The 27900-nt window shown below is 39.0% G+C and overlaps 3 protein-coding genes across 3 annotated transcripts; 2 read left to right on the top strand and 1 right to left on the bottom strand.

The window, feature by feature from the left end:
- Window positions 1-818: 818 nt before the first annotated feature.
- On the top strand, window positions 819-8147 carry LOC113681382 (uncharacterized). The gene is made up of 7 exons (XM_027198477.2): window positions 819-2584; window positions 2676-2936; window positions 3475-3854; window positions 4371-4598; window positions 5006-5762; window positions 6322-6733; window positions 7223-8147. Exons 1-7 carry the CDS (start codon window positions 962-964, stop codon window positions 7231-7233), a joined length of 3672 nt encoding a protein of 1223 aa, XP_027054278.2. The 5' UTR covers window positions 819-961; the 3' UTR covers window positions 7234-8147.
- On the bottom strand, window positions 8133-15850 carry LOC113681393 (uncharacterized). The gene is made up of 6 exons (XM_027198486.2): window positions 14069-15850; window positions 13323-13583; window positions 12411-12778; window positions 11636-11863; window positions 10622-11381; window positions 8133-9761 (listed from the first exon to the last, which is right to left on the bottom strand). The coding sequence occupies exons 1-6, from the start codon at window positions 15668-15670 to the stop codon at window positions 9360-9362; spliced, it is 3621 nt and encodes a 1206-aa protein (XP_027054287.2). The 5' UTR covers window positions 15671-15850; the 3' UTR covers window positions 8133-9359.
- Window positions 15791-27357, top strand: LOC113681243 (afadin- and alpha-actinin-binding protein B). Its single transcript, XM_089188247.1, has 15 exons — window positions 15791-17918; window positions 19946-20103; window positions 20252-20309; window positions 20924-21034; window positions 21866-22077; window positions 22696-22750; window positions 23289-23396; window positions 23791-23872; window positions 24276-24353; window positions 24436-24530; window positions 25067-25114; window positions 25254-25382; window positions 25740-25833; window positions 26192-26384; window positions 26466-27357. Exons 1-15 carry the CDS (start codon window positions 17718-17720, stop codon window positions 26668-26670), a joined length of 1827 nt encoding a protein of 608 aa, XP_089044373.1. The 5' UTR covers window positions 15791-17717; the 3' UTR covers window positions 26671-27357.
- Window positions 27358-27900: the final 543 nt, after the last annotated feature.

Genomic DNA, 27900 nt, shown 5'->3' with positions numbered 1-27900 from the left:
CTACACTCCGTCTCAGCTCGTGAGGTCCGTTTTTATTGTTGACTTAAATATTAATGTCATCATGAGAAAATAATGATCATATATGGAGATATCCCTTTGCTCTATTCCTTGCAAACCGTCTTCCTTTCAACTCGTTGTCCACGAGGGATCCTAACTAAACAGTGAGTCAAAAGGGGTTGTTGGTTTGATCAACTTCAACTCAATATTTAGAGGTCTTTTTAAGTGTTCGTTTAGACACTTAGAATAAACATGCGAGCGAGTTCCGAGGACCTTTGTTTTTTTTTCCAAAACGTTCCCTTCATATATGACCTTAACTTGTCCAAGCTTTCTCTATTGGGTGACTTTATTATTCCATTTATGCAGCGAATCACCTTTAACTTAAGTCCTCGATTGTTGTCTTTTTTTGATACGTACCTCGTTTCAGGAATAGATCATCTTTTTGCAACCGTTTTCAGAGGTCGCTCTTTCCTTTTACTTGTTGGCTTATTTCGAAAGCGTTAATTGCTGTCTCAAGTTGAATTTCCGCCGAAGTTCCATTCTGAGGTCATTTTGACTCCTGCTCGTGTTCCTTATTTAGTCAGCTCGTCGAGACATCGTTCATGATCCTCTTCTGAGTTAACATTGGCAGTAATAACGTGTTCTTTTTTTTTTTTTGATGGCTCGGTGAAATGTTTCTAAGATTTCCATTTAGCAATGACAGTGGTGTTCGTGATCCTTCCCGGGCCCCCGTGTCCTGTATCCACCCCATCCTAAATGGCGTGTTCGCGGTAGTCTCAGTCGTTTTCGCTTGGTAACCTCCCCAAGTGAGAGCAGTCATGCGAAAACCGCGTGATACCATCGCGAAAGCCACGATTACGTGACATTTGTGTCTTAAATTGAATACCAATCGATCTATGTAGACAGATTGAGTAAAGATAGTCGGGGGTAAATCTCGCATCTCTCTCTACGTTACTGAGCGACAATGCGATTCAATGACTTAGTCGCCGGCTGTGTTATGGTCATTTACATTTTGATTGTTGTGGAATGGTCGGGTGCTTTGGAGATCCGAGTTTCAACCGCCACCGGACATGATAACAAATCTTGTCTACTTTCGAGCGCCTCGGGACCTTGTAAAACGGTCGGATTTGCTCTAAATGCCATGGAGGATGAAGAGAACCACAATCAAACACTCTTTATTTTTCAGATCGAAGATCACATTCACTCTTTGGACAAACGGATCAACATCAGTCAAACCAACCCAAGGAGAGGTATTGTTCTGCAATCAAGTCACGCAAATGGATCCATTATTAGATGCACAGATGTCTCTGCTGGATTTGATATCGGATCTCGAGTTACTCAAATCAGACAAGACAAGACAAGAAATATTAGCATAGAAAACCTCAAATTTCAACAATGTGGCCCTCGCTTCGCCGCCACTGTCCTCATATGGAATTCTGTTAAAATAAACTTCAGGAATTGTGTATTTGAACATAACAAACAGGCTGGGATTAACGCCTTTGATAGCGAGGTTACTATAGAAAGTTGTATTTTCCAAAATAACACTTCAAATGGACGCAATTCCAGCGAGAAGTTTAAAGAAGGGTTTACCTCGGCCGGTGGTGCAGCAGGATTTCTGTTTCGAACTTCAGTTCCTCTTTCTGTGGTAATAACAAATTCAACTTTCACCTTCAACTCGGCCGTGACGAATGATTCAGCATCGTATATTGCACCTTCATCAAATGTCTCGCACTTCACTGCAGGAGGTGGGGGTCTTCTAGTTGTGTTCTTGAAGAAGACTGAACACTGTCGTGCTGTGATAGAAGACTCTAAGTTTTCGAACAACTCGGCAACGTATGGAGGGGGATTCTACTTTGCCGACTCTAACTCGGCGTCGAAAAACAACTTGTCGATAATTGGCTCGCATTTTGTGAGAAACAGAGCCGGACAAACCGGAGGGGGGCTGATATTCTCCCAGTGGGACAATGCGTCTAGCATCACAAGTGTCATCAGAAACTGCACCGTGAAAGAAAATAAGGCGAGGAGAGGAGCAGGGGTTAATGTTTTTCTCATGAACTATGATGACAAACCGAACGACTCCGTGTTGAGGTTTGATAATGTGGTGTTTAGTGACAATAGGGGCGATGCCAGTACAGCGATTCGCTTCACCACTGCGCTTCCGTATGGAAGCACTATGGATGTTACCCCCGAGTTTATAAACTGCAAGTTTGAGAATCACAATATGTCGAGTATTGCACGTACTAGTCCGTTCACAAGTCAAAGGGTGAACGTAAGGTTTCAGGGAAGCAACATTTTTCAGCGCAACTATGGTGGAGGCGCAGGAAGTTTTCAGGATTGCGTTTTACATGTGGAGGGACAGCTGGTTTTTGCTAACAATACGGGGTCCCATGGAGGAGCGTTGTTCCTGCAATCTAGTCAAATGATACTTTACCCCGGAAGTGAACTCATGTTCTTAGGAAACAAAGCCGATGGAATCGGCGGCGCGATACTTGTATGGGAAAACATCATGAGCGAGTTTATACACGAGTTTAATCCTAACTGTTTCCTGGCTTATAGTGACCATTACTTGCCCCCATCGAAATGGAAGGTGAGCTCTTGAAACTATGAATTTTTTGTCATTCAAGTGTATATCACATTCTAAATTTAGTTGAGTCTGTTTTATACCTCTTTCCTTTAAGACCAACGTATCCTTTATCGAGAATAGCAGCAGGATAAAAGGAGCAGCTATTTATATCTCCTCTCTTCAAAGATGTGTGTGGATTGAAGAGGCTCCGTACCACGATCCGCAGAAAGCTCTCCGCTGGTCTAGTAATATTTTGTACAGAAATAACTCGCTTGTTTTCGACGGTGTCCCACACGTCTTCAGTGGAACTGAGTATGATATTGCCACAGACACAAAAAATTACAATTCGACTTTGGGAGATAATTCTACTGTGAAGGTATAATCCATGGTTTGTACTGTAAACTTTAGCAAGACATCTTGTTCTCTCTTTCACCCAGGAGTATGAATGGACGAGGGGCGAGGGGAAACTGTCAGCGAATTGCTGAAAGTGGGCAAGGGATGGGGGGGGGGGGGGGTGAGACACCCCTCTATCGACTAGAATCCCTTTCAGGGAATAGTAGCTTGCTTCATGCCATATTTGGAACCCAAATAAATTCTTACAGGATGACCCTTTTAGCTCGTAAGCTTTACTTTACGTCATGTTTCTCATCGGAGGTTACTGAGTTAATTGTTTTGTCTATGCCATAACTGTTTCTTTGTCTTTTCGTCTTTCCATTCATTCATCTATCTAGCCACACCCATCCACCCCTTCTAGCCCGCTCCTTCCTTACTTGCGTCGCTTCCCCTCTCCCCTACATGCCTGCTTGTTACTTACCCTGCATTCTTCGATGTCCAATTTAGTGTTACCAAACCGATGAAATTTTCGTAAATAGCCCAACAAACTAGGTCTTGTTTTCTTTTGATCTCCCTATCAGCTCGCTCCAGGTCAAAAGTTTCCTTTGAATCTGCAAGGAGTTGATGAACTTGGACACAGTGTGTATACGACTGCTTTTGTGGCTGAAGAAGGCAGCTCTGACAACACATCAAAATTGATGCTTAGTAATGTACTGTACGTGCTCTCGCCTAACAAATCAAGTACTGTATCGTTTTCGTTCAATGCTCCTGAGACAGTTTACAACGAAGCACAAAACAGAGGTGAAAAGAATAGGCGAAGGATTCAATTTGTGGATATCTTTTCTTCCTTACCAAATGGATATTCCTTTGAAATGGAGCTTCAAACGTGTCCGCCTGGATTTAATTTCAACAAGGACACTAAAGCGTGCGAATGTAATAGGAAACTTCCTGGCATTTCGAGGTGAGAACTAAAAGTGAAAAGCCGAAAATAAGGTCAGCAGGTTTTTGTTGCTATGATGTACTACGTTCGTTAATTGTATTATGGTTTTGCTTGTGATCTACCCACCTTCTCCCCAACTGACTGACCGACCGACTGATTAACGACTGACGATTAACTGACCAACCGGTAGACCAGTGAACCGACAAACCGATCAACCTTCCGACCAAAGGCTGACTGACCAGTAACCGACTGACCGACCGACGACTGACAGGCTGACTTAAAAAACCCGACTGATTAACGACTGACGACTAAGTGACGACCGGCAGACCGACGAACCGACCAACCAACTGACTGAATGACCGGATGACTGAATGAGAACCTACTGACTTATCGACTGATCTAGTGACTGACAGACCGACCGACGACTGACTGGCTGGCTGACTGACTGATCACCTGACTTACTTCCTCTCTGACCGACTTAGAGAGTGTATAACTTCAATTTTTCGTTTATTTGTTTATTTTTTCCGTTAACTTCAGATGCGAGAATGGACATACTGTTTATTTGAAAGAGGGATACTGGGCGAATGTAACTGAAAATGGTACCCTGGTTACCTACTACTGTCCATACAAGTATTGTAAGTGTACACATGTCGGCGAACTACCTGGATGTTTATTCGATCCAGCCAACAGTATTGCTCAATGCGCAAAGAACCGCGAAGGCTGGCTGTGTGGTAAATGCTCTGGAAATACTAGCGTGGGGTTAAGGTAAAGTTTTCTCAGCAAATGTTCTCCCACGAGGTATATTTCCAGACCAGACCATAGTTGAGTTGCAGAAGGCCAACGGCCAAAGAAAACCACCTGAAATCTCGTAAGGGGCCACTTTTACCTCAGAAAGACACGTAACTGGATTTAAAAGTGGAAGAAAGGCAAGCGACCATGTCGCGATTTATTTCAGCTTTGCATCTGATTGGTTGAGAAAGTATCGCAAATTTTTTAAATTAGGCGGTCAGCGCGCAGAGCGAAATCATCGCAAACTCTTATTGATTTTGACATCCAAGTTAAAAATTGATCCGAAGTTTCAAATTCTCTAGGATCATTGGTAACTCAGTTTGATTTAAACTGGGTTTCGGCAGCATTATTACGGTTAACTACCTTACATTCTATTTTTATAGATGGAACGAGTGCGTCGATTGTCGCAATCCAGGATGGGTATTAGGCGTGGTTATACCTCTTGTCATGGCCTTGTGTGTTCTCATCATTTGGCTCAATCCCGGTATATCTAGCGAGTTAAGAGGACCTCTGTACTTCTTCCAAGTTCTCCCTTGCATATTCGACCCCACCAGCCAATCTGGGAGTTACATCTTCCTTTTAGCGGATTTATTCAACTTTGGAGGGCCGTTAGTCTATCTGACGAAGACATGTATTGTAAGAGAAATTAATAATCTGTACACAATTGCCTTTGGGTACTTGGTTCCTTTTCTGGCTCTGTTGATATTCCTGTTTGCTTATCTATTGAGCATTAACTATTGCCTCAGGTTTAAATTTCGCCAACGTTCGATGCTCAAATCTTTTTGGCTTCTTGTTGTCTTCATCTACAACTATTGTGTCGAGACGTCGTTTCTGATCTTGTTTTGTCCAAAAGTTGGTGACAGTCACGTATTCTTCTATGATGGAACCGTGGAATGTTTCTATGATGACCATTTGCCAATGGCAATCCTCGCTATCCTTGTGCTTGTGTTCCTTGTGATCCCCCCACCGATCATGGTTTTTCTTCTGACCAATGGGTATTGGAGGGTGGATCCTCAATACCTGAATACACTGACAAGCGGTCTGCGCCTTGAGCGCCGTTGGTGGTGGTCAGTGGATTTGTGTCGAAGAGTTCTCGTGGTTGGTACTTACGCGTTCGTCCCAAACTGGCAAACAAAGAAGGTAGGGCTATGGAAAATGAACGATATCTCGAAAGAAGATTTATTTTAAAGGTAATTCCATGTTCTTAAACCTTTCGCTCCCAAAATCTCACTAGTCATTCTCCTTATAATATAGTGTGCTAAACAATTCTTTTGATTTTAGTTCAGATTGTTTGGTACTGGATAACTAACAATCCCCAAGCTAATTTATATTCTACCTTCCCATCACATAAATGGTCGTGGACGATGATATTCTGTCTTGCTATGGTTTCTTTAATTGTAACACTTAAGTGATGAGTTTTTCTGGATCATTGTCAGCATCTGAGCAACTGCGCCCCTACCCCTCCCCTCCCCTAATTCAACATTAGCCTTAATTTGTTTTCAGTGGACTTGTTGATGAGTTAGGGGAGAGGTTGATGCGAAGTTGCTCTGATACTGGAATTGATTCGTATTAAGAAAATTGATTAATTGATAATATTAATGAATTATTAATTTATTATTAATTATAAACTAATTATTAATTAAATTAATTAATTAATAATTAATGTTAAATCCGTATTTCTCTACATTTTTCCTCCCAGATTCTTATGATTTTGATGTGCGTCTTGATCTTGGCCGTCCACAGTAACTTTCAACCTTACTTGAAACCTCGTGTTAACTTTACAGAGTCTGTCTATTTACTGGTTCTGGCCACTCTAGCTATTATGCAAATTGTTGAAGATGAAATGGTTAGGTACGGCGTGTCCTTAGGTTTAGTGTTCACGGTGGCACTTCATGCACTTGTGGTAACTGTTTATAAGGGTGTGCGATTCTTTCGTAAGCGTTTCGAGATCTCTTGTGCAAGAAGAGGACTTGAATCTAATACAAGACACAGAGACTATGACCAGCTGGAGGACACAGAGATCGATCAGAACAGTTTGGACGCAGAGAGAGAAAGACAGAGGAACATTATGGACACGATATTTAACTCCCCCTCTGAAGGCGCAGATCATGGTCAGTGGTAGATTTTGAAGAACAAATTATAAACTTTTAGCAAGCTTTCTTTCCTACTCAGGTTGAGCAGGTTGAAACCTGCCCCCCGCCCCCCCTTCGCCGCGTGTCATGTATTTTGTCACGTAATTCTCTGGCTCTCCAATTTAGAGAGAAACTTCAGCGTAATGACTTTATGTCGTTCACTTACCATCTGTTCAAAACCCCGTGTTTTTGTCTCAGCGCGCTCTAGTGCTGTATTTCGTCAACAACAATTGGGAACTTGGCGACTTTGATAACAAGTTCTTAATAGAAGGATATCTTACCCAAGTCTATGATTAGCAAACTACTTCAAGCAAAAAGAAAGGAAGGTTTTGACGACTGCGTTTGTTACATAGGCGAACAGTATTAGTGTTGAAAAGCAACTGAGTACATATTTTTGTGATCCCAACTAGAGTTTTATGTAACCAAGCAATGCATTTTATGCAATATCTTTCTTTTGTTTCCTCCTAGAGTCAGATTAAAAACCCTTAAAGAAAGTTCATGGACCTTGCAAGGGTTGTCTGATGTTTGCGCACTAATCAGGAGGACCGAGCTGAAATTATCTTCACGTTACCTGAGGGAACGGTCATTATCCATCCCCTGGGGGTGGGGGGGGGGGGAAGTTGGGTCGGAGGATTTCGGTTGTGTCAGAGTAAAAATTTACCTGATCCCCCATCCCCTTCCATGAGGCTCTGAAATGTTCATATGATGGCAGTAAATTTTCAGTCAATTTTTTATAGTCCTCCCTTTCTCTTCTATTCGCAACGACTGATTTTCCCTTTATTCCCCTTGAAAACCATGTGATCTCCCTAAAAAATCGTCCGACCCCTCCCTCCCAGGAAACAAATAATGATGGTCCCTAATTTGAAAGGCTAACCAGAATATGATTCTCAACTTTTCATGGGTGGGGATTTATATCCCCCGTTTGCAACTGACGCCTGAAATGAGGGTTTCATGGATTTTGTTTTGACCGTTGGCGATTACTCTAGTTATCCTTATTAAGACCCTCGAGTAAGTGAAGTAAAAACTGTTCCAAAGAATTAAAATATTCGCCCTTAGGGCTGTTGCACTAATTTTCTGTAATACTTTCAGTTCTTTTCGACATTTCAAATGTACTAAAGTAATGAAGCTGGGTAAATTTTATGGATAAAGTACGATGTGAGGCTTTCATAGCATAGATGTAAATGTCATAGATGTTACAGAATGCAATGGGTTTTGGTCAAGTCCTAGAGCGTGAGAACGATCCATAACGTAAAACGATACGAAAGAAGATCGATGATCCCACTAGATCCATTGACACAATGTCAGTGGGCGACACTGAATATCAATCAGGCATCTCATCTCAATTTACTTAGCATTAGAAGTTAACTTGAATTAAAGTACAAGTTGTATTTTATTTACTCGCATCTAAAAATGAGTAACTACCTCCTCTTCAGGGTAAAGTATTTCTCACACGCTCAATTTTAACCCCCCGTGATCGGAATATCAATTCTCTGTTCTGACTCTTACACGAATTAAGTTATGTAATATACTTTGACCTTTACTTTGAACTCCGGATGATAATTAACCCTTTACACCCTAACATCAGTAAACATATTCTCCATACTGTTCTTTACGTTTCCTTACGTGCTGGTAAGGAGAATTGGTTTAACAATCAAGGGCTTCTTAAGTTGGTGATCATTTCCTTTATTCTTATGACCGTAATGTGTGATTCTGTGCTGATAATGTAATGAGAAATTTGATGCTGGTCACTTTTAGGGGTCAAGGGGTTAAAGGAATAATACCCTACCCATGTCGGATCAATATCAGTATCTTGGCAACTGCCCACCTACCCCTCCCCTAACCCAACAACAGTAAATTGATAACAAGTTAGGGCGAATGTTGGGTTAGGGGAGGGGTAGGTGTGCTGTTGCCCAGATACTGATATTGATCTCTCATGACTATGTTTAGCAAACTACTTAAAACAAAGAAAACGGAAAAACTTTTTGATGACTTCACATGCCATGTGGTCGAATGGTATGAGCGTTGAAAAGCATCCATCAACATTGAATTGAACGTAACCGTGTTAAAAATATCTAGTGAGAGTTCTTCTATAACTAGTCACTCTTAGAAGTCTCACCCTCACATCATTATGCATTTTCTCCATACTGCTCTCTATACATTTCCTTGGTTCTAACAAAGAGAATTTGTAAAACCATCAGAAGCTTCTTTTGTTGCTGATCATTTCCTTTACCCTCATGACTTAAACCTTTTATTTAGGGGTGATATTGTAAGGAGAAATTAGAACCTTGTCACTCTTAGGGATGTTAAAAGAAGATATGATCCTCGAATCTTCAGTGGGCTGCCAATGAAGAACAGGAGCCTCACCTCTGTCTGCCATGCATTTCTTTCAATTCAAGCGTTAACAATCAGTTGCGTTGATGTCATTCGGGAAAATTCCTCCCTTACACCTCCGAGTTGAAGTCCCACTAAACTTTTAGAACTAATTCAAGATTTATCCATCGTACCAATTTTTTAAAATATAATCCTGTTCCAGATCTGCACGGTTCATGTTATTTCCATAACTCTATCCGGAAAAACTTAAATTTTGATAATAATTTCAGCCATATCAATTCCCGTTATCATCTTCAGATTTATCAAATATCGTGTCAAAAATGTCTTTGCGCCGTCTCTGAGCTTCATCAATAGATCTGTCGATAGCTGTCTCCCCCATTGAACCGTAATTGCGTCGGCTGGGACACGGTTTTGGACATAAACACTTGAATCTCCTCTCGAAGAACCCTACAGCTTTATAACAAGTCAATCCCCCGGCATGCATTGTGGTAATTATCATCAGGAAGGAACAAACAATATCAGGGATATAATCGGACTCCTGTAAGATCTGCATAATGGCGATCACACACAGGATATAAAGGTACAGCGACTCCACCACATTGACTTGTTTCTTCCTGTATGGTTGAAACATGCTGTGTACAGTCAGGATGAAGGCGCAAATGATAATCGTGACAACCTAAATGACCAAACATACAAACTAATTTGAGCGTTTTATGTTTGCTGTAATCACAGCGAGAGTTTTTTACGCTGACGTTTCGAGCGTTAGCTCTTCGCTCTGATTCGAAACGAGATTTACGTCTTTATGGTAGCCAATTCACATTATCAACTCAGTTAACCCTTTAACTCCCAGATCAAATTTGTAATTCTCCTTTCTGTCAACCGTACTATTCTTATAATGTTCGTTCAGAGAATTAAGTATTAAATCAACTAGTTATCGCCAACTTTACATTTTTCTTTATTTTCATCACTTATCTGCTTGATATTGCATCGATATTGTAAGGAGAAATTCTGTCTTGGTCACTCATGGGAGTTAAAGTGTTAATAGAACCAAGTTATCTTGTAATACCTGAGGACGGGAAAATGTGCGCGTATCGCTTTTCCTCTTTTAGTCATTGCAAACAAATGAAAATATTTGTTAGCAAGGATACCCCAGACAAGTCCAGAGACTAGACCAAAGTATTCCATTGTAGGTTGCAGACGTATTTACCATCCGCCTCAAATTGTACTGCTTTTTAAGGGCCATGTATTTATGGATTCGGCTTACAAAGTAGACCCCGATTCTTGCAACGACCGAAAAAGTATTCCGTTATGATTGAGCCTCTAGTTCTAGAACTTTCATTTCTGTGGCAACCTTACGATTGTCAAATCAAACGCGCTTCAACGATGTTTTTTTGTTTTCTTTTTTTTTCAGTGTTTTCCAGTAGAAATGCGAATAGAAATTGTTGCGTAGTGCGTCAATGTCCGAGAAAAGCATCGTGATTTCTTCAGTATGAATAGATTTCCGTGTAAAAGTCATACTTTGTTAATGACACTCACCTGCTTTATGAACCAATGAGGAATGAACGAGTAACTAAACAGCAATAACAACCTCCGAAACATATCCACTGACCACCACCATCTACATTGCGGGCGCAGACCATTGATAAGCGTGTTGACATACTGTGGGTCAACCTTCCAATAACCTTTAGTCAAGATAAGTACAACTACAGGCAGGGAAATAACGAAGCCAAACAGAACCACGAATGCAACTACGGTCATTGCTAAATGTTCCCCTCGGAAGCACTCCACGTTACCATCGTAAAAGAAAATCAATTTCCCACCAACTTTGGGGCAGTGCAGCAACATGAAAGACGTAACGGCGAGATAGTTGTACACAAAAAGTGTCATCAGCCAGAACGACTGTAGGCTCGAATGTTTACGAAGTTTGAATCTCACGAGGTAAAAATTTGCGCTTAGAATGTAAGATATAATAAAGACGAGAAGAGTAACAAGCGGCATCAGGTATCCCATGGCAACAGCGAACAAATTCGTCATCCCTTTTACAATACACATGTGCGTGAAGTATAAGAAAGGGCCGCCAAAGTTGAGTATGTTTCCGACAGAAATTACTACCCGCCCGACATGATTGTTTGGTTTGAAGATGAAAGGGAGGACCTGGAAGAAAAACAGGGGTCCTCGAAGCTCGCTAGACAGGCTGGGATTGAGTATAATGATGATGACGCATACAACGACAACGGCGATGACGGAAATAACAATAATCCAATAAGCACCGTCACATTGAAGACACTCTGCCGATCTGAAAGATAAATACAAAGATAAATAACTGTGGGCTCATTGAAGCGACAAGGAGTATTGGTACTCCTCTTGAACGAGATGCATTTCTGTTAGTTCGTATGCTTGCTCCCTCAGCTATAAAAAGATCAACCCACACTTACAATAATTCCGCAGTAATGATCATAGATATCGAGATTTAACCACCTTCTATAAGCCAACTGAAGTAGGTGTAAATAATAGAATATGGCCAGTAGAATGCATATGGTTTGAACTCACCTTAGACCGACACTAAGGCCTTGCTGACATTTGCCACAGAGTACCCCTGTCCTGTTATGGTTACACTGATTATCGACATGCTTCGGTTTGAATACACATCCGGGCAAGTCGCCATCTCGCTCGCAGCGGCAGTAATCAGGAGGACAGAAGTACGTTACCAGGCGACCATTGACTTCTCCTCCCCACTGCCCCTTTTTCAAGTAGATTGTACCGTCACCGTCATCACATCTGTTATCAAAGTCGGTAAGTTTATAAAAGCGAACATTGTCAGTCATGGAAAGGTTAATATTCTTTTATAACCCTTTCACTCTCAAGATCTGATTGTTATTCTCCCCTCTAGCTGCTACACATTTCCTTGTAAATTAGTTACAAGAATTTGGTGCGTGATCAAGATAACAATTTCCACCTGATAAGTTTGAGTATTCTTAATACCTAATTCCTGGATAAAGTGTGAATTTCATAGGGAGGGTATTTGTTTATCACTTGTGGGAGTTATAGCGTTAAACACATGTCACAGCGGAGGTCCGAAATGCTTGAGAATCCAATCAGCAAATTAACCAACATGTAATGAGTGCCTTTCAGAGAAAAATAAAGTAAGTATCTGGGCAACTGCGCACTTATTCCTCTCTTATCCCAACCACAGTCAACTGATAACAAGTTAGGATTAATGTTGGGTAAGGGGGGGGGGGTAGGTGCGTGGTTTGCTCAGATACGCAGATTGAACCCAAATACGGACTCAAAGTTAGTAAAAACACAAACACTGGAAAGCCTTCACCTTTGCACACCCTCGATCGTTTTGTCACATTTGCACTTTGTCCCTTCAAATTTGAATCCTGGTTTACAAGGAACTGCAGTCACGTTAAACATGTATCTGTTCTTGAGTGTTGAAAAGATGTCTTCCAACTGAAAATGATGTACTGACTTATTTTTCACCTCATTGTATACAGTTCTGTTGGCCAGCTGATACGTTAACGGTAAAGATTGCTTGGTGACGGGAGACAACAGATGCATGATGTTATTCAGTTGAAGTTTGGGTTCAGCGTCAGAGATACCCGTTTCAGACAAAGTCGCAATGGTGAAGATGGTGTGGTTTAGTTCATCGTAACCCTGGATGTTAAGGGACACATCCTCGCCTGGTGAGAGCTGGAACAAGCAGGAAAAATAACATCACTTACTGACTTTAGCATGGCCTACAGGAAGCACGCGCTTCGGTTTGTAGAAAAAAGCTAGAACTGATAGCGCAGCATGTCATGTCTTGAAGGCGAGAGCCGGACACTAGTGTCCAGAATCAGACACCAGTATCTTTAATCGGACACTGGTGTCTAAGAACGGACACTAGTATCTACAGTCGGACACTAGGACACAAGTGGACTGGAATGAATTTCGTCTTCGCACAGCTTTGAAGTTGGGACAAAGTTTTGTCTAAATTTTATACTTTAAGCCTTTTAACTCTTTAACCCCTAAGAGTAACTAACAGCTAATTTCTCTCTACAATATCACTTCTGAATCACACATTAAGGTCATGAGAATAAAGGAGATGATCACCAACTAAAGAGGCTCTTGATTGTTAAACAAATTCTCCTTGTTAGCACCTTAAGAAATGTATGGAGAACAGTATGGAGAATGTGCATTCTGATGTTGAGGTGTAGAGGGTTAAACGAGAGAGGGGGGCTTGAGCTTAACCTACCTCTACATTCATGTCTTGATTCCCTTCTACTTGAAAGTGGTGTGTATCAGTTGCTATGTCATACTCGGGTCCAGTTAACGCCTTAAAATCCTTAGCGGGAAGGATGAAATTATCTTGATATTCAAACGTATTATTCCAGCGGATTGCTTCCTGGACACTGTGAAAAGGATACTTCTCGTACCACAGACAGGCACTAAGTGTCGAAATGTATACGGCGGCACCTTTGACTTTGGCACTGTTCTTTACGAATGACACTTTTGCCTTTCGAAGTAGAAAAAAAACCTTTTGTTTAGTTATCTTTGTGATTAACTTGTGCGCGTTGATTTTCTGATATTGCTCTGCACATAATTGTGCTTGCTCGCTAATGGGTGGAAATAGTGTGCGCTCAAAAACGCTCCGAGGTGGGCTATTATCGCGGGAAAAAATCGAGAAAAGTTGAATGAAAATTCTTTGTTTAATCTTTGTAGTGTACTCGTCTGTGAGAATGGTCACTGGCAGGTGTGTTTCACTTCGTGCAACTACGCCTGAAGTGCATTGCATGCAATGCAGCTGGTCCTAAGCCCGGATCAATTGGTTTAGCAGCTCAACCACATAAAACGAGGTCCGCTGAAAGATTCTATAAACAGTCAGTAACTTGAAGGACAGAGCTGGTAAGGGCTTAGCATCGTATTGGCTGAGATGTAACAAATCAATGAGAGCCACAGTTCTTGAGGGTTTTCTAAAGACAACATATTCGGAGATCTTACCTTCCATTTGGATGGTGCAGTCTTCCCTTCGCTGTAAGTGACAAAACAATCCGGATTATACTCATGAATAAATTCATACTTCGACCTCGTGATTACAAGAATTGCTCCGCCAATACCACCAGCATAATTCTGAAGGAAAATCATTTGACTACCCGGGTGCAGAATAATCTGACTGGAGCTTAAAAGAGCAGCCCCTCCAAAGGATCCTGAATTTTTTACGAATTCTAGGGAGCCATTCACGAGAATTCGACCCTCTTGGTACTCTATAGCTCCTGCACCGTGATTCTCTCTGAAGATATTGCGTCCAGTAAATTTTGCGCTCACCCTTTGACTCATAAACGGGCTCGTGTAAGTCAGGTAATTCGCGCTGTGATGCTGTATTATGCAATCAATAAATTCTGGTATAACATTTATAGGAAATCCAACAGGAAGAGTTGTATCGAGACGAACAGCAGCGCTAGCTCGGCCACTATTTCCATCCAAGGTAACGTTTTTAAACTGCATCAGAGATTCAGTAAATGGTCCAAAGTAACTCCTTAAAAATACATTTAAACCACCACCTCTTCTAGACCAGTTATCACTGATAACGCATTGCGTGACACAGATTGCGTTACCTGATACTGCACCCGAAACGGTGAGGCTTATACCGCCTCCGCCTTGCGATGCACGGTTTTTCGAGAAGCTCGATCTTTTTATTTCTATTGAATTCCCTGCAGCCAACTGAGAGGAGGCGTAATATAATCCTCCTCCAAACGTCGCGTGGTTTCGATCAAAAGATGAGTCCTCAACTAGAGCGCTACATGAACTTGCGTCGGACCCGAACACTATCAACAATCCCCCGCCTATCAAGTTCAAGCCAGGAAGAAGCGACAATGGACTGGGAGGAATAAAATTCTCTGACTTGTTCACTGTAGCTGAGTTACCACTGAAGTTTGAGTTTCGGATGACAAGAGTCAAACCAACTGCTTGTTCAAACACAAACCCTGCCCCTCCAGAGACGGACACGGAGGTTGGGATTACCCGACTGTCTAATTCCTTGAGTTTTTGCATGTTGGAGGTGTTATTGACAAAGGAACATTCCTCTATTTTAACACCGCTGTCAAATGCGTTTAAACCAGATCGACTGTTGTTTCGGAATTCACAGTTGTTGAAAGAGATGTTGTTGGACTGCCAAACCATAACGACGGCCGCAACATTGGGAGAGAATTGTTCAAACTCGATGTTCGACACATGAATGTTAAAAGTAGATGTGGCCTTTGCTTCTTGCAACCCTATGGTGATCGCTGATGTATCAAGGCCACGTACTACTGTAGAAACACTGCCAGACGTTATGTAAATATATCTGTCCATTCGAGGCTGTAAAACCTGAACGTTCTCTTGCAAACTGTAGCGTCGGTCTTCAATAGAAAACACAAAGACTGTTTCTTCATTAAAGGCACTTTCGTTTAAAATTTGAAGTGCATAACTGAGAGATCCACAAGGTTTGCTCGCGTTTCGTTGCAGGCAACTTGAATTATCGACGCCATGCTTTTGAGAGATGAAAAGCTCGAGCGACGCACTACCAGATGTAAACATTACCATTAAAAAAGCAAACAGAAACATCTTGTAAAAATTCAGGATATTCCAGTGGATCTTTCAATGGTTACTTTTGATGAAAGGCTTTTGATTTCGTACCCACAAATTACGAAATCTTCAACCAAACATTTCGAACTTTCTTGATGATTCCTGTTCCGTGCTTTTAACTATTTCTCGTCACGCAATACCAACGGAAACAATTGATTTAGAAGGGCTTGTGTGTCTTCTCGGCGATGACGGATCAGAGCGAGCGAGGTCATGTGCTACACGTATGGTTAATTTTATCAACTATCAGGGTATAATATTACGAGCGTTGTGGTGAATGTGTAACTTTTTTTTTCAGATTCCATACAAACAGGTGTTATATTTCCACACCCATTAATTTGCACTTATTCTTTTCGTTTTTCCACTCATCATTTCCACACCATTATTTTCGCACTTAATGTAAATTAAGGCCCCGGCCAGGAGCTCCTGCCCTGGCGCATTTTGGCTAATTTTCCTGTATTTTTCGAAAAAATCGGTCAACAGTATCGTGAGACAAGCGCACCCTGTGATCTTTTTTCTACCAAATTTTGTCTAGCCTTACCAATCTCCAAAGGCGCCGTCGTCCTGCCTCTGAGCAGGAAAACTTTTGTCAGGCGTAAAATCTGAGATATTTTTCAGTTTACAAGCCAAGATTTAAAGGAAAACGCCAAGCATATGGCCGCCAAAATATTTTATTTTTACAAGGCAATTAAACAATGAAGGTAGAAGATTTGTACCTCGGGAAGGTGCACGACGATCAGTACTCAGGATACTCAGAAAACAATTATTATGGCTCTAAAGGTTACGTTTAAGCTGAATCTCCAGGTCCAAGTACCGCTCAATTTGTACATTCACGTGATTGACACTTTGTGCTTAACAAACATTTTGCTGATTTTCAGTGCACCCACAATGAACAAATTTTAATTTTGGCGGAAAAAAATTTTGGTTTAGCCAAATAAAATTTGTCAGCCTAGTGCGCTCGGGCCCTTACGCCGCCCTACATACATCATGTTTCACGCCCCATCTACCAGTGTTTTTTTTTTTTTTTGCGTCGATGTAAACCTTTTCCCTACGATTGTTTCGTGTCTTGTATGTTCCCTCGGCATTTGGAAAGAATTTTTTTTGTCTCGTGGTATCTTTGCATTTACTTTTCCCGTTTTATAGGTCAGTATATTTTTGTAAAATTTGTTTTTCTGTTCCATAAGAATTTACTTCTTCTTCACATGTTGAGTAGACGTATTTGAGTGAAGCGGGCCCTCGCCCCTTCAACAAGATTACAATGCAAGGAAACAACATCAAATCAGTTTCATCTCTTTAAGGTGTTTCTTATGTCGATGCTCTCGCCATCATACCTTTTTTATGCTAGAAAGCTTTGATTCCTCTGATTGCCGGAAAACCTTATCCTTTTTCATCTCCAAAAATGGACTGATTGGCGCGCCAGAAAGAGAAATTCACGCACGGTTCTCTTAGGAGCCCTCGACTCACGTTTTTTCTCAGAATTTGGCTTTTTGTATTATTTTCCCGAAAAACTGGCAAATATCACCTTGCGTGTCTAAATGCATCGTGGTTAGATCGTTGATCCATTTAGGACTTCAAAAGAGTGAGAAAAAACAGATTTCCGTTTGTTGTGTCATTGGTGTATTGTTAATGAGATAATATATAATGAAATAAAGATTCTGGAGCTGAGCCCATTACAATCCAACAGTTTTCGCTTCATCTGTGCATGACATTGAACTTGTTAACTCGTTTCTCGATTTCTCTTCGCAACTAAACCCAGAGGAGACTTCAAGCACGAAAAAGGCTGAGTCTGCTATATCTAGGGTCAGTTTAAACATGACATGCGTGAACGCCTGGTTGAATTTTGCCGGATGTGTCAAAAAGTGGTCAGTTTGAATTATTTATCCCTCCGATAAGTATTCTAATTTTAGCTCATTCGCCGCTTGTTAATGCTCAAGTAAAGCCCACAAACGAGAAAACAGAGCTTGGCGATCCGGTTCCGGCAGGAGGCTTGCGATCAACGCCTTGATGCCCCTGTACGCAGTTAAGGAGAATGACTGAAAAACTCCAAGACTGGGGAGATTTTGTAAACCGTTACACGGCACATTCATCGCGGCATTCAAGCCCGGAAAGAGAGGTAGACTTTGGAGATATGAGGCTCACTCCTTCGCCAATCTCACCTGTGTTTAGTACAGCTGATAAGCAGTTCTGTAGACGAGATAACATCGATCAGTGTATCGCCTATTTGAACCAGGTTTGTTGATGGCGTGAGTTGTACCTTCGATTCTTGTTTTCGTGTTGTGGTATCGCATTCAGTCATATACATTAGCTTCATTATTGCTTCTATTGTACGCTTTCTAAGTTTTCTTTCATTATGTGAATGATATTAAGACGTCAATTGGCGAAGGGTTACCGCTAAATTGTTCTCAAGGTTCCACAAAACATTTATCTTACAAGATTTCGTACTTTTTATTTTAGTTGTTTTTTCGCTTTTTCTTGTATTTCACCCATGCGTATGTTTTACCTCGGTAAGATTAAATTTCCCAGTTCTTGAAGCAAAGTACCATATCAGATGATATTTGTTTATTCTTAGCGACCACAATTCGTGCCATTACATGTTTCTCTGGCGTAGTTTTTGTGGTTAAATTTTAAAAAGGCAATATTAAAAGATTAGGATGATTTTAAATGTTTCGTTTCTTGTTTTTTTCTCAGCTTGAATTGTGATCATCTCCTTTTGTTTCCTTCAGCAAACATTTAAATAACTAATGAGATGTCAATATTTTGGTCTGAAGTCTTTGAAAAACCTTAAGTTTCAGCTCTCTGAAGCAAACTTTGGATTTGGTTAGCTGAAAAGGTTTTGAAAACGAAATGGATGTCTTGTGTCAAGATCCAGGATTATCAGGCTTCTCAGTAATTTACCGAAAGCAGCAAACATTTCTATTTGTTTTTCAAATGATTAAGTTTTAAAATTTTGAAATGTGTCCAACAGACAATACAAGTGTATACTGAAGCTGTTATGGATTGATTCAAGATAAAATGAATTTTTCCCCTTACTAAGTCTAACCTCAGCCTGAAGATGTCTTTTTAATTGTTTTGCAACATACAGATGAGTGCACTCATTTAAATGTCAAATTTAAAATTTTTGTTAATGTTAATTTTTTTTATTATTCATGTCCAATGCATGAATTACATACACTAATCAGAATATTGTGAGAGATTTAAAAATATTACCTCTGAGATACAAGAACAAAAACTTTTGTAGCTTGCAAATACCTTTGAATTGTAATGTGATTAAGTATGTGAGACAGGATATATTTATATTCCTAGTTTGAGAAATTGAAGGAAAGTGCTGTCTGTTTATGCATGGTTGTCTCTCTTGAGAGCAATTTAATAACTGACCTATCTTCATTTGACAGCAATATTAGAAATTCAAAGCAGCAATATTAGTTACAAAAATTTTATTCCAATTAATACTTCACTTTGAATCTATTTTATTTCACTTTTTTCATAATTGCATCATACATGTGGTTAGCAGTGGGGGAGAAAAAAAAACAGACAAACCTTAAAGCCTCTTATAGGCTGCACATGTACATGGCAACGTTGAAATATTTGTTGACGTGTCATGCATGAATACCTCTCACTGAATATGTTCATTGCTGCATGTGGATAAGGTAAAAAAATTAGCTTTTAAGTTGGCGTCAAAGAGAAATGGTTTAACCCATAACTTACAAAGGGTATGGACCAATTATGCAATCAGTGCTCAAAAAATTTGCAAAATGTGTTGTATAGAGGGTAAGCTAGAGACAAGTATTGTGTGGTCAAGCAATGAATATGTGTTTGTTTTCCTTAATAATTATACAGATGGGTAAATATTTAATTGTTTGTCTCTTGATATTGAGTCACTGTCATGCATCTAAGCAATATTTTGACCCATACATTGTACTGCTAGTCTTTTCTTTCAGGAAACAAGTTCCAATTTTTTTATAACTTTTCATGCAAGTTTCACCCGTTTACTCTCACTGTCTACTGTTCCACTTGTACAATTCTATGATGTTAGTGTGGAGAATTTGGGATTGGATCACTGAGAAATCCTCTTGTTGATGTTTTTCGTTTTTCCTTTTACTTGTCTGCTTGATATTGTATGATATTGTAAGGAGAAATTCTGTCTTCAGTTGGTCATTCATGGGAGCTAAATGGTTAGCAAATAAATTCTTAGTTACTATGCAACTGTTCAGTCATATATCACTAACAATGTCAAAATGTGTTTTTATCTTTCTCTAGGAACTGAGTGTTCTTGGCTTTTCCTCACTATTTACACCTTCTCGCAATGGACATGGACCTCCAGATACATTTGATATTGTAAAATTGGTAAACAGCACCTATGAACTCTTGCAACAGCAACAAAGAAACATAAAACAACTAACAGATCTTGAGCAGAAGTGAGTACAATGCTGACCTTATATTAGAATTTATGTTGTGCATTTAGATGTGTTCAGTGGGTCATGCCCCATTATGATTATATACCAGATTATTTGGTATCATTGTACAGTATGCAACTTTCCTCCAATATGCCTCCTTTTTTTTAAGGATTCTTCGATCTGAGTGTGATAATGAGCACCTTGTACAGACGCAGAAAAGGCTTAAGGTACAACATAAAATGTATGCACATTGAATTGGTATTGTTATGATAATCATCTTAATTAACCCTTTCACTCCAAAATTCTCATTTGTAATCGATTCTCTGCCGTGCAATTCTGATAATGTTAGTTTAGGGAACTTGGTATTGAATCAACTAATAATCTGTAAATTGATATTTTTCATTATTCTCATCACTTGTCTGCTTGATTTTGTATTGTATTGTAAGAAGAAATTCTGTTGTGGTCACTCACGGGATATAAAGGTCTAAATATAAATTGATGTGCAAAAATCATTTGATTGTTTTCAATTATTGTAATTAGAATATTTCAAACAGTTATAGATAATTAGCATTTATGATAAGCTGTTGAATTTCATGAAAATCATTTGAAATTTATATCTTTATTGTTGTTCTTGAATAGTCCTTGCTTTTATTTTAATTTTCTTTTTTTTTTTAATTTATTATAAAGATATGGTACTTTAGCTGTAGATATATAACATGTTTGAAATCTGATCAGGGAGATACTTTTTGCTCTAATTTATTCATTAAGCAACTTAATAGTTTTACATAATTTCCAATTGACCTGTTCATGTGCTTCAAATTTTATTTGTTTCTTTGTCTAGGAGCAGCTAGAGTCAGCCCAGAGAGAGATTGCTGTCAGAAATGAGAGAGAAAGACAACTTCAAGGAAAACTTGTAAAGGCAAAAGAAGATCTTAAATCAGAGAGAGAGGAAGTAAGCAATCCATACACTGTACATGCCAAACATTTTCTTCATGATTTTCAAATCTGCTTGTGATAATGATTTTCCCAGTTATTAAGAACCTGGTATGGCTGAAAGTGATTTTCATCCTGGTTACAGGATGAGATAAGCTGTTAGTTGAACTTCTAACTGCCTTTCAAACTAAGAACTGGATTAATGCCACCTCTTCCAACCAGCTAATTCTACATGACTATTTTATTTTTAATTCTAAATTTAAAACTGTAATTTGGTGTCAGTGAAACATGTATTAGTCTGTACATGTAGATTACACTCGAACATTCCTTGCTAGATGTTATTGCTATTATGAAGGGATAGATTAAAAAAAAAAAAAGATCATCAATAGGGTTTAGACTAAGAGCTAAAAACTCTTTGTTTGCTTGTAAGAAAATTTTTTATCAGAGAATTCCTTTTTACCTTTTTACTCCTCTTGCAGTTTCATTGTGTACAATTTATTGTACAGTCATATGAATGTATTAGACATAACCTTCTGTTACTTATTAACATTATTAACCCTTTGACTCCCAGAAGTGATTAATGTGTAACTTCTCCCTATAAAATCTAAACATCATTCAGCAAACAGGTCATGAGAATATTCAAACTTATCAGGTAGAAGTGGTTATCTTGATCTAACACCAAATTCTTGTAACTTATTTACAAGGAAATGTGTAGCAGCTAGAGGGGAGAATTAACAATCAGGTCATAGGAGTTGAAGGGTTAAGAGTTACATCAGATTATGAATCAAGAGTTTATCATGCAAGTTGCTGCAATTATCTTACTGCATGTATTTGATTATTTATTTTACAGTTAAAGAAAACCAGAGCCAATTCACTTCACTTGCAAAAACAGTTTGACCATGAGACAAGAAAAAAAGAAAGAGAACTAAGTAAACTCAAGGAAAGGATTCATCAACTCCTTACAGACAAAAACCAGGAAAAGAAAGTTGGTTTGGACATCTTAAATTTAATAAACAGACCTGCTGGAGCACAACGTGCAATGTGGAAGACTGGATCTGCAAAGTAGGGAGGATTTTTGAAACAATTTGATATTTAAATTTCATACAGGTCATATATTGTTTTTTTTGTCTTTGAAATTAGGAAACTTTTCTTTTGTAAGCAATTAACCATGTTTGTAGAGGTGAAAATACTCAGACATGCATCTACATGATACACATATGTATTTTGCATGACTTACAGCTGTTTGTGAGAATATTCATGTGAGATACATACATGTGCATGTGTAGGTATTAGTAAGAAAGTACAGTGTGAGTAAACAAAACACTATTACCTAATGAAGGTTAAAATTTTTGAAAATTAGTTGCAGACTGAGACATCAAAAAATTGGTTAAGATTGTTAAACATAGTTGATAAAAATGAAGATGCAATATTTAAGAATTATCTACTCATACCAATTCATTCCAAGCTGGTGATTAACTATGGGCAAGATTTGTGTCTGAGGGTTGTAACCTCTACAAACATGGTAAAAGGCTTGCAAAAAAGTGACCTATTTTCAAAGAAAAATAACATCATTGGAACTGTAGGACTTATGTGTAGTTTTCTACATGGTTATGAAAATTCTCTGCACATTTCTTTTTTCTTATCTTACAATGAGTACTTTTTTCACTTTCTTTTTGACAGAAATGAGGAAGAAATGTATAGAATGCTCATCACAAATTATGAAGAAAGAGAAAAGGTATATCTTTACGTAGTCTGATGTATGTTTTCTTCCAAACTAAGAGAAAGTGTACATGTAATTTATAGTGTCTGCTCCGCTCTTGAGGAAAAGAACATAATGGAGCTTTTTCAATGTGCTTGTACACTGTTGCTGAATATTCCATTAACCCTTTAACCCCTAAGAGTGACTAGCATCTAATTTCTCCTTACAATATCACCCCTGAATCATGCAGTAAGGTCATGAGAATAAAGAAAATGATCACCGAATAAAGAAGCTCTTGAACCCTTTAACCCCTAAGAGTGACTAGCATCTAATTTCTCCTCACAATATCACCACTGAATCAAACATTAAGGTAAGGAGAATAAAGAAAATAATCACCAACTGAAGAAACTCATGATTGCAAAACAAATTCTCCTTGTCAGCACCATAGGAAATGTATAGAGAATGGTATGGAGAATATTGATACCAATGTTTGGGTGTAAAGGGTCAATAAGGATTTGCAGTTAAAATTCTGTTCCGTGGAATTAACTTAATTTGTGTTAACATTCAAATTCAGGAACTCATGGTGGAAAATAATGATATGAGGGAAACCCTTAAAAGCATGCAGGCTGAGTTAATAAAATTGCTGAATCAGCAGAATGAAGATTATGAAAGCAACGCAGAGGTTGGTATTTAATTTAAATGTACAAACTGTTTGCAAGAATTTTTCATTTACATCTACCACTGACAATAATTTATTTACTATTTACAGTATGGTGTATAATTTAGTTATGCCTTGTTATGCTTCCTACAGGCAAACAAACTTTTTTTTTGTTACATGTAGACTTAGTGATATAGGTAACCACTGGAGAAAAGGCAGGCATATATAGAAAAGATAAGTTGAAATAAAGTTGTTGTATTTTAAAACAGTGTTGGGAGTAAAGGATGTGAATCTGCTGTCCCCTTGTTCTGGTACCAGTACCTGGGTCCTGCCCCTTCTAAAAGGAATCTTCTCAGAGCCACCACTGACATGTTGCTCTCTAAGATTCAACCTTATTTGTTTTCATTAACATTTATAGGTTGGTGAAATCAGTGAGTCTGGATCAGTTGAGGAATTATCAACAGGACATTTCAATATGCCTTATGACATGGTTAGAGAGGGTATGTCAGTCTATTTAGTATCAAAATTTTGGGAATGTTTTTGCATCAGTACTTACTTTGTAGCTGCATTTTCTTCTGTAAAGTATGTAACTATTGATTACGTTTAAGATTATAGTTTTCTTACATGGGTCACCTATGAAAACTGTCAAAAGTTTGATTTATGTCTTCAAATATAAAGACATTTGTTAACCCATCCATTCCTAAGAGCGACCAATGGGTAACTTCTCCCTGCAGTGTCAGTATATTCTCAAACAACAAGATGATAAGAATAAATAATTCTTTCAGTGTAAGAAAAAAAAATGTTAGCAGACATGAAGGATAATTGACTTTGAAGTCTTGGGAGTGAAGGGGCTTAGTGAAGGTGCTTTGTTTTAAATAAATCAGGGTGCAATGTCCTTTGCAGGAATTGAAAGTAGTTTAAGAGAAAAATGGAGATTGCTGAAGTCAAGGTTAGAGGAAGCAAACAAAGGCTCTTCAACTGGTAAGAATAGACATTTGTAGACTCCCAAGAATAAAGTGAAGAACTTTGTCTTAGTTTACTTTAAATCTGCTTTATGCACTAGAACCCTCTTCCCCTAAAGCAGAGGAAATTTCAAGGTTGGAAAGGCAGTTGGAGAATTACAGACATGTTGTGGAACAACAGGAACAACTTATAGAAGTATGTGAAAATGGTTGCTTATAATGTATTGTTTAACCTGGGAGATACAATGGTCCAATGGTTTTGTGCACTGGACTCTGGGCCAAGATGTCCTGGTTTGACCCTTTAACTCCCAAGATCTCATTAGTGATTCTCTTTGCTGTCTGCCATACAATTCTTATGATTTCAATTTGGAGAATTTGGTATTGCTTGATAGTGTATCAATAATGTAAGGAGAAATTCCCTCTTAGTCACTCACAGGAGGTAAAGGATTAAGACCTGAAATTGTGTTGTTCTTGATAAAAATTTTTTTTTTTTGGGGGGGGGGGGGTAACCTTGCAATGGACAAGCATTGTTTCCAGGGGGGAGTAGAAATACTTCTAGTTGCTTCATGCTAAGGAAACTGGAATTAGCTCTGGCTGGATGGGCCTCTTGGGTTGGGTACAGACTTAACCTTACAGACCCAATAACCTGAGAACTTTTAAGAAAGTCAATAGACCTTTTCTTTGCGATCTAACTTACTGTATACTCATAGCTGACACAATTTTTTTCTTTAGTCCTTGCAGTCAAAGGTTGATTCTCCCTCAAAAGATTCAACTCTTTTGGTAAGTATTTTGAATTATTATTCAGCTGTAATGTGATTCAGCTCTTTTTCATTAATAAAAGAAAATTATGGTTTTATTGCTATTTTAAAGACAGCTCTTGAATGATATTTCATAAAAGTTTTCTTCCTTCTTGTAACAGGTTGACTCACAGTTGTACGAGGAACAAGAAAAATTTGAATCTGACAAGCAGTTCTTTGCTGAGCGAAGAGTAGCGTTAGAGAATGAGAGGAAACAGCTGACAGATGCTGCTGTAAAACTTGGGCATGAGGTGATAACCAAGTGGAAATACAATAAGCAAACAAAATTCCTTTGATTTACATAGACAGGCATAAAAAAATCAAATTTGTAGAGATTTCTCTATAAACGCTTATAGTCATTTCCAAAGGATGGCAGCAACCCTTATTTTAGAGAGAAATAGTACTACTGTATGTGCTAACTTTGTAAGAAGGTTGCTGCATATTCAGTGGCCAAACAAAAAGCTGGGATATTGGAACACCAACACGAATATTTTTACAAGCCAAAGGTGATGGAGAATGGAGAATATTCTTAGAATGCATATACTTGTACACAGTGCACTGATTCCTTTATATTATCTTTAGCGATAATTATTATTTTAATTTTTCAGAGAAAGAAGTTTGAAGAGGAACGAGCTTCATTTTACAAGCAACAGCTTTTGACCCCGTTAAGAAATCAGTCACTTGGGGGAAGAAAATCAAAATGTAAGGCTTTATATGAACTGTGAGTGCTAATTGTTTCACCATGGCATAGCAGTATTTTTGGTTTTGTTAACCATCTGGCTGTACATCTATCTTCCCATCATTCTGTGTACCTGTCAGTCTGTTCCTCTGTCTGACTCTGTCTGTCTCTGTTTGTCTGACTCTGTCTGTATGTCTGTTTCAGTTTGTCTCTTAGTTTGACTAGGGAAATGGCCTAATATAAACAGTCGGCTGTGCATCTTGCAGCTGGTTCGAAGGGTAGCTGACGTATTTCAGTGTAACCTGTTCGTCAAAGTTTTTCCTTTACTCTATTTCTTCAGTAGTCAGTTTCATGTAGGTTTAAATGATAATTTCTCTTTAGCACCAGATGGCCCTCGGCTTCAAGTCAGCCCCGTGTCGTTTTCACCTGCACCAAGAGGTCTTATCTCATCCGAAACCAGAGGCACTCCTAATATCCCGCGGGACGGACCCGTGGAAATCCCGAACACAGAAGAGCTATATAAGGCGTTGTCATTAAGAACAGAAAATTCTAAAGATGTCTATGAAAATAACGGGTGAGTATTTGAAAGGAGTGTCACTTTTTCTAAATTCTTTCACACTCCGTTTATTGATGTTCCTTATTCGTTTAATGGCAGCACACCTCTCAAAGGTTATTCCATAGAAGAGGGATCTGAGAGGACATCACTGCCCACAAAACAGTCGTCCTGTGGTGACTCTTTGAAAGAAAAGCAGATTGACTCGAATACCCCGGGTGCAAAACAAGCAAGGAGAATCAGCGAGCATGCGCGAAATGTCAAGAAAGCTCTGCAGTTGAAAAGAAGTTCATCTGGTGATTTGTAAAAACTGGTACCAGGCCAGCGCGGTTCTTTGTACCCCTCTTTAGCTGGAAAAGAAATACGACATTGGCTCAAGGTCATCGTAGCTTACACTGTAGTCTTGTTGTAAGAAACCATCTGAAAAAGTATTTTGTGCCATAGTAATGATCTGTTAAAGTCTGTAATCGCCCGTCTCCTTAGATGCTGATTAGGTGAAGTTTCTTGCCTACAAATCTCTACAAGAGGCTTAAGGGTGATCAATTTCACAAGTACTTGTAAAAGTAACTGCGTCCAATTCTGATGAGTGTGTCAGAATTCTTTTTGAAGTGGCTCTTTGCATTACTGCATCATTTAGTTGACAGATTTCTTTGTCGCGTGCATCGGTGCTCCTTACATGAAGTTAGTCATTTAAAACATTGAATACCTATCAACTACCATTTCCAAATTAGTCTTATAAAGCTAAAGAGATGTTTTTTAAAATCTTCATGAAGCACTGACGAGCTAAGAATTGTTGATATCGTCATATTTTGCAGTAGCTGAGTTGGCACACTCTCGACGAATTGAGTTTTACCAAGAAATGGAATTAGACTGGAAGTGTGGGGTTAAAATGCGGATGTAAATGTTGAAATGTATAATCTAGTGTACTATACTAGTTAAAAATACTGCTGCTACGCGTAAGCACGATTTTCTTAAAAAGTGGATTGAAATTGAAGTCTTCCATCTCTCTATTTACTTACTCCACAGTTTAGACATAATTGATCTCAGCAGAATGCTGAACGCATTTTACATATGAATCTATTAACAGCCTAACATGCCATAGACTTCTTTGTCTCTCAGTCAGTCAGCATCGATCAAGAAATTGAGAGGACTCAGATTTTTTTTCCACTCTCATTACAAGATGAATAACGAATCTCCTCCTTCGATGACCATAAAAATTTGTAATCTTCTCAATCGATTCTACTTACAATATGGTCTGTAATGTACATTTCTTTATGATATTTCCTAAGGAGCTGATAAGAATTTTTTTTTAAGAGCTTCTTTAGTAGGTGATCATTTCCTTTATTCTCTCGACCTTTATGTTAAATTTCAGGGGTGGGACGGTAAAGAAAAATTAAATGCTAGTCACTGACGGGTCAAAGGGTTAATTAATGCACTGTCCAACAAGCAGGTAACGAATACCAAGATAACTATCTTATTGGGTAGCCTGCAGTGCAAGCGTCTCATCAGGGCGAGCTATCGTTATAAGCTCACGATC

The sequence above is a fragment of the Pocillopora damicornis genome, chromosome 11 (assembly GCF_964200805.1).
Source record: "Pocillopora damicornis chromosome 11, jaPocDami1.2, whole genome shotgun sequence".
Lineage (NCBI taxonomy): Eukaryota > Metazoa > Cnidaria > Anthozoa > Scleractinia > Pocilloporidae > Pocillopora > Pocillopora damicornis.
This window is presented reverse-complemented; position numbering and strand designations above follow the sequence as displayed.